The 14,128-nt window shown below is 37.2% G+C and overlaps 1 protein-coding gene across 1 annotated transcript; it reads right to left on the reverse strand.

Moving 5' to 3' along the window:
• Nucleotides 1–2,400: 2,400 nt before the first annotated feature.
• On the reverse strand, nt 2,401–13,707 carry LOC145661180 (uncharacterized). The gene is made up of 3 exons (XM_081726628.1): nt 10,602–13,707; nt 9,100–10,087; nt 2,401–2,458 (listed from the first exon to the last, which is right to left on the reverse strand). Exons 1-3 carry the CDS (start codon nt 13,705–13,707, stop codon nt 2,401–2,403), a joined length of 4,152 nt encoding a protein of 1,383 aa, XP_081582754.1.
• Nucleotides 13,708–14,128: the final 421 nt, after the last annotated feature.

The following is a 14,128-nucleotide window of genomic DNA, read 5'->3' on the forward strand; positions in this document are numbered from 1 at the left end:
TTTGAACAGAAGTCAGAAGTTCTATAGCGACAGAATTATGTTGTTGCCGGAAGAATGGCACAATCGAACAAAGTGGTTTTATAATGTTATTTTCAAACAACAAGAAATATTTCTTTTTAATTTCGACCTTCAAAGACTCGATACTTTTAGCCTTTGTCGTTGGACCACCTTTCGCCCTCAGAACAGCTCTGATGCGATGTGCAGTGGAGTCATTGAGGTCGTAAATTGTTGCAAGTGGTGCATTCCACCATTTCGAATGCAGAGTATCACTGTATTTCAAGAGAGAGAATGGAAGTAGAAATGTACACCGCACTCGCGTCTCCGAAACGGACCACAGATCTACTAGTATGTTTAGATCCGGAGATTGAGCGGGCCAGGGAGATGTTCAACATCATACCGATGTTCCTGAAACCAAACCGCAACAACTCCAGTTGTGTGAATGGGAGCATGATCATCCTGGAACATGGAGTCATTGCCGGAAACATCTGGACCAGAGGATGAACATGTTTTCCTAAAATGGTGACCTAATCACTGGCAGCAGTGCGACCGATAAATATCAACAGAGGATCTAATGAGAACCAGAACATTTGCGGTCCACAGCTTCACAATGCCACCACCATGTTTCACGTTCTGGCAGAGATATTGTAAATCATACGCTTCTTTGGGTCTCCACACATAAATACACCAGTGATTAAAAATACATGACTCCTACCATATCATACACTTCAAGTGATCATCAGTTCATGTTGGATGTTCGTGGGACGTCTGGAGCGAGCTAAAGCGTTATCAGTGATTTCACCCGTGCAACCTGGCCTCGTATGTTCATGTGTTGTAACCAGCGATAGATTGTGACTATTGATAAACGCAGTAGGAGGTGCTGCTTCAGTTCGTCTGTCACTTCCACTACAATCGCACGAAGATTCTGACTGACACCGTTTTAATGCTCGGCGAGACCTGTCACTCAGGAATTTCTTTCGACTACTGTTCTCCTCGTCGATGTGGTTTTCCCGTGAGTTTTATATGCATCGTCACCTTGGACACTGTTCCTCGTGACACAACCAACTCACCAATTTCATGCTCGCACCACATAACCGAATGCTAACAATTTCTCCTCTTTAGAAATCAGAGATGTCGTATACTTGACACTATTACCGTCTGCTCAGTTCACTGTACACAGTTGTCCTAGTGTTCTTCACGTAGTACGAAGGTTACCGTAACACATACTAATAACAGATCGGCGCTGCGGTTGGCACCTGGCCGTTGCCAACCCAGACATCTTATATGTTTCCTATTCCAGATGTTTCCATTAAATTTATATCTGTAAATAAAATAAATGATTTAGAAAAGTGCATGAAACATTTATTCATAAAAATATTTTATTCATTACAAAACTGAAAACGAGATGTATATATTATGTGATGAGAAACCATTAAAAAAAACATTCATTCATTACAAGACTATTGAAAAAATAATTACAAATACAATGATAAGGGAGGTTAAAAATAAACTGAAAGGTTTGCTAACAAACAATTTAAAAAGCTTTGCATGATGTTTCCTGTGGAATGTTCATTTGCAAAAGTAAACGTTGTTCAGTCATCTAGCGCGGTCGCCGTATACCAACATTTTGCAAATAACACGTTGCATCCACAGTTTACCTCCGTTATCTGCATTCAACCAACGAAACCCAAATACGTGGCATTGGGATTATACAGTTTTTGTAACCCTATATTTCACACAGATATAAACTGAGAATTTTAGCACAAATATATTCTACCTGATATAATGGAATTTCAGTGAACTTCCGATTTCAATGCTGGTTAATATTACAAAAGTGGGTTCAATAAGTTTTGCACAGATGGGTATCATATTTTTATTAGTTGCAATCGATGATGAAATTTTAGGTGAACTTACTTTGATCATTTGACTTCAAAATGGTAAGAATTGTTGTTCCATATTGTTAACAGATAAACCACAATGGACACTGAAGTAGACGTCAAGACTCGGCAATCTTCGGTAATGGAAATCCTGTTCAAAAGTAGTAATAAATCAGCCACGTTAATTCATAGGAAGTTTCTTCCGATTCATGGGGATTACACAGTATCCAACGTTGGTTGCAGCGTTTAAAGATACTCATTTTACTGTTTTGGCCAGAAAATTATGGCCTCTTTTTTCTGGGATCAATGCGATATAATTTTCATAGACTTCTTGGAACATGGCTTCACAATTAACAAGGAGCGTTATTGTTTCTCACTGGATAAGGTACGAAGTACACTCGAAACCAAAAGACCAGAGCTGCAAGGTAGGGTCATCACACTCCGTCATGACAATGCTAAGCCTCACAGCCATAATGACACAGCAGAAAATCATGAAAATGGGATGGGAAGTTGTGTCTCAGACTCTCTATAGTCCAGACTTGGCTCCTTCGGATTTCTTCCTCTTTGGACGTCTCAAGGCCCACCTGCGGGGAAAAGAAAAAAAAACATTCGACAGTGACAACTCCCTCATTTCTTGTGTAAAACAATGCTGTAAAAGTCAGCATCCTGAATTTTACTAAAGTGCATTCAAGGCAAGGAGATAACGTTCGATGAAATGCGTCACAACAGATGGAAGTTACATTGAATGACAGCTAAAAGATCAAAATATGTTCACTTATACTTTCATATTGTAACTAATAAAAATATTATAACCAACTGTGTAAAACTTATTGAACACTTATTGTACGTTGAAATAGCTAACAGATCACATCACTGAGTCCCTTGGTTGCAATTCTAGTACGCATCTGCCTATTTTGTACTATCAAATTTCTATTTTGATAGACTTAACGACTCTATCTATAATATACTTAAAATAGTTAATCATATAATTGTTTAAAACAAAATATTTTGTTAAACCAATATTTTATATGCATAAAACAGGTAAAGAGTTTCCTTCATACGGGATAGGTCATAGAAGGTTGAAGTGCTAGATAGAGGTAGGGCTTCAAACAAGGGCGCCCATCAGGGGGGCAAGGGGGCGGTCGCCTTTCCCTAGAGGAAATTGTACTTCAGAATATCGAAAATCCAATAGAATTTTTACATTAGTTACAGAAAAATTTGAAACTATTTTTGAATCGTCGCTTATATTTGCCCCCCTTGGAAACCACAACATGGGCGCCCCTTGGGCTTAAGTGAAGCTCTGTAAATTTACCTTCCCCCTCCCCAAATTTACCATTCCAGCTCCAAATGTGTATTTCTCACCACCACCCCAATTTACCAATCTCAGTTTGGTTTTACCATTTTCAATGAAAAATTGTTTTCCGAAGTATTTTCATGAGCGCAACCTACACCCTAAACGCTTGTGTGAACATCTGACTTTACCCATGCAAGACTTCGGCACATAAAGGACATGTTGTTATAGTTAATAAATTATATTGTACTTAAAATGGAATTTTATATAAGTAATTACATCCTTATTTACATGGATTTAATACGGCTCTTGTCTTAATACTGTATTAAACAGCTAAGCAAGTTCATGTCCGGTATCACCGTTATTTATTTTCAAACAAGGTGAGATAGGCAGGCAACGAACGTAGCGGAGCGACAATTGTTAATTATTATGAATTAACATTACTCACAAACTGAAATAATTTTGTATTATAAGTAGATTAATTAAGCATAGAATGCACTCTTATTAGCTGCAATACTTTTATCCTAAATTAAAAGTTGTCAACATGGAAGATATAACTTTTCTATCTACTTTCTCCCCATAAACAAGTATGTAACAAAAACGAGATGTTGAATACCAAGAAGTGAGTATCTGCGAGTATTTGGATGATATTGTAATATTCCATGCATGTCTTTTACTAATAATCAACATGTGTTCACACTAATAATCAACATGTGTTCATCAGTCATGTGCGACTTATTACAACTTACTACAGTGGTAGATGACACAAATACCAGTGACACTACTTGCTATGTGATGATGAATGACCTCCAGCGCCACCGGCATACTGAAGCACTTATAAAACCAGCAGGATTACAGCGATCATTATTATTCTTCAGTTAGTTACCTTTATTATTATTATTATTATTATTATTATTATTATTATTATTATTATTATTATTATTATTATTATTATTATTATTATTATTATTATTTAGTTTGCCTGGAGCATCGAGAAGAATTCGACCCATAGCCTTTAGCTTGCTCAAAGCTCTAGACATTTTTCCCACTTAGCTAGTACGGAGTATTGTTGGAAATCTTAATCTTATCACTTAGCTTTCATGTAGCTCTGTAACTCTTAACCTCCCTCTGCTTGCGTGGAGTGTTGGGGATCCTAAATCAACTCCACCTAGCTTGCTCGGAGCTCTGTAGAAATCCTTACCTAGGCTTGTCAGGTTTTGGGATACCTCTCTTTACTCAGTATTAGTAAATTATTTAAATTAAAATAATTTTGTATTACACCATTTATAATTTTAAAAATATATAACAAAATTCGATGATAGAAAAAAAGTTCCCGTATATAATTTGATCTACCTATACTCTAGCTACGAGTATACCTACATAACCAAAACTTTACAATATCAAGAAAGAACGACGGCATCATCATGAAAGTTTTGTCACTAAATGCTTCGATGTTAAGTAAATAGACTGAAAGCTTGTGTCTAATAGAGTCTATAATTAATTAATGAAAGATAATAGGCCTATAAAAGATAATAGAAGTGATGTTGTATGTGATGCATGCACGCCTAACTAAAGAGGAAAATAAAGTCATTTCTTCTATTGGCTTGCTTGATTGCAAAGACCCTTTCTCCGCTTCAGCATTTTTCTTCAATCGAAATTGAGAAAAGATCCATAAAATTGTCTCCCCAATTTCGCTACGTCTCTGAAACTTTAAAAAGTAATAGCTAAAATATAATTATGGAGTTCTGGTTGAAATAAACGAATGTAAAAGATGCATGAATCTTTCAAAAGGGAGTGAAGTTAACCACAAGTGATTCGTTTGAGAACCAGAAGGCGGCTGCTTTTTAAACTAGAAATGATGACTGGAAATCTCTTTCAGTTGAAAGAATCTTTTATACAATCATCAACAAATCTCTCAACGAGGCGAGACGTGGGGACGAGAGTTGGTGGTGGTGGTGGGGTTCTAATGAAATTTTCTTTCACTGTAAAATGACCACTTACGATTCTTTCAATGTTTGTTCTTTTTCTCGTTGATTCAATAGAGCAGTAACTCAGAACTTTAATATTGAGTTAACAGTATGGGAACGCAACATATTAAAACCACTCACGTTTTACCAAATAATGCACAGAATTTGTCGCAAAGTAGTATACTGTAGTGTTACAGTCTTAACTTCTGAATTCATTTTCAGAAAGATGTTCAAATCTGAGGGGGGAAATGTATCCTTAAACTGCAAGAAAAATTCAAAATGTTCTCCCTCTCACCGCTAGAAAATCCCTAAGGAAATCGTACCTGGTTCACTATCGTCAAACGTTTTCTTATACATTCCTCATAGAATTCAATCAATTTAATATTGTGAGACGAATATTAGGACCCAAGAGAATCGGGAATGGGAAATGGCGGAAACTTCATAACGAGGAACTACATAATTTATACCGTTTACCAAACACTGTTAGAGTTATCAAATCTAGGAGGCTCAGGTGGACAGGTCATGTAGCCAGAATGGAAGAAAGTAGGAACGATTTCAAAATTTTGACTTGAAATCTGATCGGAAAACGACTATTAGGAAGACCTAGACGCAGTTGGGAGAATAATATTAAGATGCATCTAAATAGGAATAGAAAGTAGAAACTGGATCCAGTTGGCTAAGGATAGACGTCAGTGGAGAGCTTTTTGTGAACGCAGCATTGAATCTCCTAGTTCCATAGGCCATAGAGGAAGTTAGTTAGTTTACTTTGTTCTAGCAATACTAACAATAAAAAGGAGTTCCCCCTCCCCAAAAAATGTTCCCTCCTTATTCCTCTTAGTAACTAACTAAATTGCCCGTTTCTTTTCCTATTCCCAAAGGGAACAATTTTTCTCATTGCCTTCTTATAACAGTTACCTTTCCATTTAATATAAAAAAAAAATATACTCGTATCTTCAGGACATTATGCTTAGCTATAAATATATGTAAATGACAATCTAAACTTACATTTGGTTCACAGAAATGAATATGTATACTTGCTAACATTAAAATGTATTATATTTAATAACATGTGTTTCTTTCGTATGATACTTACAAGGGAACTTTTCTTGGTGTCACACAAAATGTGGAACGAGACTATGGTGAATCGAATTGTGTTAGTGAACATGAAAATCTATAGGCGGGAAAAACCCTCGATCGCAACTGTTCCGTACTTATGGGGGGGAGGAGTAGGAGCACTAGCAACACAACACATTTTGGATAATGAGACGAAATATGGAGCGAATTCGATGAATATATGAGTAGAAGCACAACATACAATACAATGTGACATTATATTTGGCAATACTCTGGCAAGTGAATCAGAGGCATAACACATAACAACAGAGTAGAGGGCGGGTAAGCGCAAGTAAAAGTGGTCAATATAATTTAGGAAAACGGAGAAGCAATACGTCAGGGGAATGGTACAGTAATGGTACAGAATACATGGTCAAGTAATAAATCACAAACTACAGACAACCTGTAGACGACATCGTGAATCAGAAATGGAAGAAAGAGAGCTATGGAGGGGATTGTCCGTAGGGCCCGGACCCCCTTTCCTCGTAACAACCGATGTGTATAGACTAATGTATACATATAGGCATTCATGTATACATTATTACATTATATAAGTTTATGATGATGATGATGATATAAAAGTAAGACAACAATATACGCCCCTGTGTGAATGCACTGCTATCTTGAAAGATCAAATCAGGAAGGTGGGGGGCCGTTACCCCCTTGCTTTTCTACTCTCCACCCATATACTTGATCATGTCCATATTACTATGCTATTCTCCTCAAGTTCGGCTAGTATATGTTCATATCTTCTATGGAACTTTTCCCCTACGCTATACTCCACGCTACCCGCCTTCCTCCTCTGTCGTTACGTGCTACATTTCTGTCCTCACTTGTCAGAGTATTGTCGAATATAATGTCACATTGTAGTATATGTTTAACTGCGCTTCTATGCATATTTTCATTGAACTCGCGCCATATTTCGTCTCATTATCCACAACGTGTTGTGTTACCAGTGCCCCTATTCTTCCCGCCATAAGTACGGAACGGTTGCGATCTAGGGTTTTTCTCGTCTAAGGATTTTCGTGTTCACTAGCACAACTCGATTGATCGTAGTCTCGTTCCATATTTCGTGTTAACACCAGAAAAAGTTCCCTTGTTAGAGTGAATCGATTCAAGAGGAAAAGCTTATAATGTATAGATTTTTTTCTTTAAAGAAAAATTGTCTAGAGTGATATTCAGAAAACGTGGGTCACTCTTTCTCTTTAAAAGACTCTACTCATTAAGCATGTATTTTAACTTTTATGCTTATAATAACATTTGGTGGTTCTGTGTGATGTATTTGTGCATAGAAGTAAGCTTACAAGACTTTTACAAGCTAAGGTAGTGAGTGACTTCCTTTACGAAGAGTGACTTCCTTACCTTAACCAAATAAACAAACAAACAAACAAAATATTCGGAGATACATCTCCTTGGAAAAGGGAAGGAAGGTAACGCATATTTTTTTATTGAAGTTCTTTGAAAATATAAACGAAGTTCTTACTTCGTTCTACCAGAAAAGAAATGAACGTATTAAATAGTTCAGTTTCTTTAAAGTGACGACGTCTTTTTGAACATTAAAAATTAAATGCTGGAGAGTACCACATACTAAGTTTCATTAAAATTGTATTAACTTATCAACATATCGGTTCACGAGCTTATGGGCTTCATGCCAAGTAATTTATTTCTTTTTTAATGTTGATGCTGACTTATATCTCGATCTACTTTAAATTAAGACATTAATTCATTATTCATATGAAATGAAATGAAATCTTTAAGTTTTACGTTCCACATTATGCCGGCTAGGCTAAAGGAGACGGTGATGATGAGAAATGAATGAAAAGATAGAATGAAAAAAGTGTGAGGAAACGGGAAAAAACCCGAGAAACCCACGCACATGGTGTTTGTTCACCTCGAAGCTCACTTGGCGCGAGCTGGGATCGAACCAAGGACCCCGTGCACCAGAGCAGAACGCTCTACCACTGATTCATTATTTTTGTGGTGGTTAAAAACCTTGGAGTTCGATTACCACGCCATTATGTTTTGGGTGTTGTGTAATCTTGAAATATCCTTTTTTTTTTTTTTTTTCAAGTGGATTCTGTCTTCTTTATTTGCAGTTCTTGTTGAAGTTGACGATACGTAACTTCAGTGCCACATTCTAAAAATAATTTCTTTGCCCAAATACTTCTATTTCTTTTGTATCTATTACTGGAAATTGACTGCTTTCCTGGGCTTACAGTCGTTATTTCACGCACAGTTCATGGGCCGCATTAGGGGGCAAACTAATGACGGCAGTTTACGCAAGTACGTCACACGCGTTAAATCACGCTAGACTAGTGGAATCTACCATTAGGAAAAGAGTTTATTCTGTCGGCTCAGTTAACACCCGGAGAGCCGCCGCGCCGTCCAGAATTTTATTCATTACTTCAGTTTTCCTCACATTTCAGGCTCGAGTTTGAGTGAAGTGGAGCACAGACAAAGTATTGTGCAGTTGTGTACTGATAAAGGTTAAGAGTCCCTATCACTGCGAAATTAAAATACCGCTAATTTTACAATAATTATGTTGTTTTTGTCTTTTGATGAATAAATGTTCACAAAACAACTTAATTGTGATAAATGAATACATGTTTATTTGCACTAACTACACAACAACTGAAACACTTACAACTTACTGTTATATTGTCTTTTTTGTACGAATTCCGGAGGACCGTCTTGTATGGATCTCTTGGTGCTCAACTTGCTGACACTCACACACACACACTGTTTTTTAAAACAAAAGAGAAACGTTATGCAAATGTAATGGCAATGATACAAACTCACTATAAAAGTCTCTACATTCTCCCCTCTCTTGATTGAACCAAATCAATCAACTTACACACAATCCACATTATCACGTTTAGGTAAAGGTACAATTTTAGTAATTGGTCTCTTAACAGTCCCTGTTTTACACTTTACACTCACTACTCTCACTAGTCCATCTTTTCCCGGAAACACTTGTTGAATGACACCTAATTTCCATGACAATGGAGGAGAATTGTCTTCTTTGATTAGAACCACATCTCCAATAGAAATACTAGGTTGTTTTGTTGTCCATTTTCTTCTCTGCTGGAGTTCATGTAGATAATCCTGAGACCATCTTTTCCAAAAATGCTGCTTCATCTTCTGAAGGTGATTCCATCTTGATAATCGGTTGGTCGGAATGTCCACTAGATCTGGTTCAGGAATGCTCATCAAAGGCTCACCAATAAGGAAATGTCCTGGCGACAAAAATGAAGGATCATCGGGATCATTGGATAGAACGGTGATTGGTCTTGAATTCAAACAGGCTTCTATTTGTGTTATAACTGTGTTGAGTTCTTCAAATGTCAAAATCGTGCAACCTACTATCCTTCTTAAATGAAACTTAAATGACTTCACTGCACTTTCCCAAATGCCTGCAAAATGACTTGCTCTGGGTGGAATGAAATGCCATGTAAATCCTTCTTGCACTGCAACATCTTGAATTGAGTTTCGAAATTGTTGTGAACTGAGTAGTTGTTGAAGCTCCTTAAGTTCTCGCTGAGCTCCAATGAAATTGGTTCCGTTGTCACTATAGATGTTCGAAAATTTGCCTCTTCTGGATACAAATCTTCGAAGAGCTGCTAAAAATGCTTGGCTACTCAAATCACTCACTAACTCCATATGAATCGCTTTGGTTGCTAAGCACACGAATATTGCAACATACGCCTTTGTCACTTTACGAGATCTAGTTCCTTGCTTAATCATTAGGGGACCGGCGAAATCCACCCCCACGTGAATAAAAGCTCGAGCTGGCTGTACTCGTGCTGATGGTAATTGACCCATGAGTTGTTCTGAGGCTGACGCTTTCAATTTAAAACAAACTAGACACTGATGAATGATAGATCGAACGACTTGTTTAGCTCGTGGGATCCAATATTTTTGCCTCAATGATGAAATCAATAACTGCGGTCCAGCATGTAACAATCTTCTATGTTCCGCTTCAATTATCAATTTGGTGAGATGCTCTTTAGGTGGTAAGATGATCTGATGTCGGCTATCATACGGTAAGTCGGAGTTTTTTTAGCCGTCCTCCCACTCGTAGCAACTGTTCATTATCTATAAATGGATACAAAGATTTAAGTTCACTTTGGGATGAAACTTGGCCTGACGAAGCTAAATCTTTGAATTCTTGCGAATAACTAACCTGTTGGATTAGCTTAATACATTGTTGTAAAGTATCGCTAATTTCAGTAGTGGAAATAGTTCCTACTTTCTTCTCGTTGTGATTTTTACAATTGTAAATAAAACGACGACACAAACAAATAACTCGCAATAGTTTCCACAATGATGAAAATTTCTCCAGACAGCTTATGTCACCTTCATAACTGGCTAAAGATATGCTCGTTACTTTCCTTTCTTCTGGAACATCTTCGTCTACCACTTCTGATTGTTCGGGCCATGCAGATGATTCAAGCCATGCGGGTCCATGCCACCAAATATCTGCTTCCTTCAACTGTTTCGGATCCATTCCCCGTGTAATAATGTCAGCTGGGTTGTCCATTGACGACACATGATGCCACTGGTTGACTGATGTGATCTCCTGTATCTCTGCAACCCTGTTTGCCACGAACTCCTTCCATCTGGCAGCTGGAGATGATATCCATGCAAGCACTATTTTTGAATCGGTCCAGAAGTAAGTACTATTCACTGAAATGTTTAATATCGGAATTATTTTCCGATACAGCCTGCTCAAAAGTACTGCCGCACAAAGTTCAAGTCTTGGTAGCGTTACCTTTTTAATAGGAGCTATTCTCGATTTAGATCCCAAAAGTTTAACAGTAGTTTTGCCTGAAATGTCCACAGTTTTAACATAAATGCAACAGCCGTACGCAAGTTGACTGCTGTCAGCAAACCCATGTATCTCGACATGAGCATAATTCTTCAATACTGCACATCTATCAATTTGTATTTCATTAACACTTGGAAGATGATGACACAGATCTAACCATTGTTGATAGAGCTCTGATGGTATTTGATCATCCCATTTGATCTTATGGATCCACAGTTGTTGTAAGAAAATCTTGAACGGAGTAACTACTGGGCTTATGAGTCCTAAAGGATCAAATATTTTTGCTATGGTCGAAGTCACTTGACGTTTGGTTGGTATGTTGGTCGTGAGACATTCTCTAACTGACTTGTTGGTGATGAGAAGCTTATCTGATGCAGGATTCCACGATAAACCCAACGTTGAAACACCTGATTCGGACTCAAATTCAAACGGTAAGTGAATTTCCCTATGTTCTTCTGGCACTGGTTTCATATGATCTAATTCTTCATATTCCCTCATAAAGTTACAGTACTGCTCGTTAATTTCTGGACACTGCTGCAACCGCCTTTCTAGCTGGTAAAATCTACGAAGAGCTAAATTATATGATTCTCCTAATGGTTTATGGCTTGGCTTAATTGGCAGACGTACAACAAATCGACCACTGCTATCTCTGGTAGTGTTTTCCTCAAAGTGTCGTTCACATTGTCTTTCTTCTTGAGTCATGACTGTTGAATGTATAGTTTCGAGCTCCCAAAATGTCTGTAACTGTCTATCAAGGTTACTTTCTTGCACAAAAAATGACACTTGTGGTATACTAGAATCTCTTGTTGTAGGAACTTTACCCGCCAAAATGTACCCAAATTCAGTCTCTTGTACTACTGGATAATTCCCTGGTCTAGTTAGTTTATGCGATCGCAAAATGTCCAAAAACACTTCCGCGCCTAACAAAATGTCAATAGTATCTGGTTGGTGAAAGTTAGGATCTGCATACACTATGTCTGTCGGCAAGTTCCAATCAGCATGATCTATTGGCCTACTTGGAATGTTATCTGTTATTTTCAGCAAAACTAAACAGTTTACATCAATTGCAAATTCACGAATTCTTGATTCTATATGTACATCTACACAATGCTTTGTTTCACTAATCACACTATTAATACCTTGAATTGGAACTCGGTGTTTATTTTTAGGTAGACGCAACCTTTGAACTAAATCTTCAGTTACAAAATTACTTTGACTGGCAGAATCTAATAATGCTCTACATGGATGTAATTTACCATTTGCATCTCGTACATCTACTATAGCAGTAGATAACATAACAGTAACATTTGGTTTTCCCTTGAAAATGCAATAAGAACCTTGTGTTATATTTTCCCTATTCGTATTAGAATGACTCGAAAACTTTCTTGATTGTGAATTAGCAACACTGGATTTCTCATCTGCTTTTGACATTACATCATAATGCAGCAAGGTATTATGCCTTTTGGAACAGCGTTTACAGCCACCTGATCTGCACGTCTTTACTTTACATTCTTTTTTGAGACAGTTGAAACACAATAAATTATCTCGAACATAGTCTTGTCTTTCTTTTGCTTCAGCGTTTAAAAATGCAGGACATTTAAACAGCTGATGTATTAGGTTTTGTTTACAAAAGTTACAGAAAGACTGAGTTGTTGTCACGTATGATTTGGTTGTTTTTTCTTTTTGTTTTGGTTCAGCACTCTGTCTATTTTTATCGCCCCTTGACCTTGACACTACTTCCTGCGATGGTGTATTTTTTATAGTTTCAAATGCTTGACACCTACGTTCCAAGAAAGCAAAGAACTCTGATAAGGGAGGGAAAGAATGATCTGTGATTTGTAACTCCCACGCACGCCTAGTGTTACTGTCTAATTGAGAAACAAAATGTTGAACTAACAAAACCTCTTCTAGTGGTGTCTGCAAATCTAAAGCTCGTAATGCATTCAAGTTACTAGTAGCTGTATTAATAAATTCTCTTAATTCTGATGTAGTTTCCTTTGTGATACATTTAATATGTAACAAATTACGGACATGAGTAGCTGCAATCAAACGCTTATTTTCATACCTGTCTTTCAATAATTGCCATGCAATTTTATAATTAGCTTCTGTAACTTGCAGATTCGCTATTAAATCATACGCCTCCCCCCTCAATGCACTCCTTAGGTAATGGAACTTTTGCAACACTGACACGTTATCGTTATTATGAATCATAACTTTAAAATTGTCTGAAAATGAAAGCCAATTTTCGTATCGTCCTTCAAATGATGGCAATTCAACACGAGGCAATTTTAATTGATCATTTGACACCTGATTCTCATTTTTCGAGGAATTGTTTGAATGAGATTCCTGGCTACGCTGAATAATAAAATCCTCTAGTTGCGCTAATACATCATAGTAACTGGTTTCAAAGTCCTCTCTATATGCATCGTCCTCTACTTGTTCGTAATTTATTTCTAACTGTGATTGTACTTCATCGAACTTTTTATACAACTCAATCATTGCAGTCTTACGTACTTTCACCTGACTAATTGTAGTTGTTGAATTAATATTACTTACGTAGTTTTGAATTCTTGTCAGTTGACTTTTGCACACACCACGTTGTTTCACTAACTTGCTTCTTTCTGAGTCCTCCATCTTGAAAAATATTGTAAGTCCACACTAACTAATAAACACAAGTCCACACACAAGTCCACACTGATGAACGTGTTCTCACTTATGTCTATTCACATAAGTTCCAGAAGAATTAATAAACGTCACTGCACACACGAACAAAACTAAACAGAGAGCAATGTAACAATTGTTCACATACACATTCACAGTTTGTATCACACGCTAGTTCACTGTGATCCGGCCCGGAGGACCAATGTTTTTGTCTTTTGATGAATAAATGTTCACAAAACAACTTAATTGTGATAAATGAATACATGTTTATTTGCACTAACTACACAACAACTGAAACACTTACAACTTACTGTTATATTGTCTTTTTTGTACGAATTCCGGAGGACCGTCTTGTATGGATCTCTTGGTGCTCAACTTGCTGACACTCACACAC

This window comes from Thermobia domestica, chromosome 9, assembly GCF_964235325.1.
Source record: "Thermobia domestica chromosome 9, izTheDome1.hap1.1, whole genome shotgun sequence".
NCBI classification, from domain to species: domain Eukaryota; kingdom Metazoa; phylum Arthropoda; class Insecta; order Zygentoma; family Lepismatidae; genus Thermobia; species Thermobia domestica.

Excerpts from the sequence above, each read along its gene's own strand:
- LOC145661180 (XM_081726628.1), bottom strand. The coding sequence starts at position 13,707 with ATGGAGGACTCAGAAAGAAGCAAGTTAGTGAAACAACGTGGTGTGTGC. Across the intron at positions 10,088-10,601 it reads ATCTTTAGCCAGTTATGAAG|CGTCAGCCTCAGAACAACTC; the intron begins GTGACATAAGCT and ends TTAAATTGAAAG. Across the intron at positions 2,459-9,099 it reads CGTGATAATGTGGATTGTGT|GTGGGCCTTGAGACGTCCAA; the intron begins GTAAGTTGATTG and ends TTTTCCCCGCAG.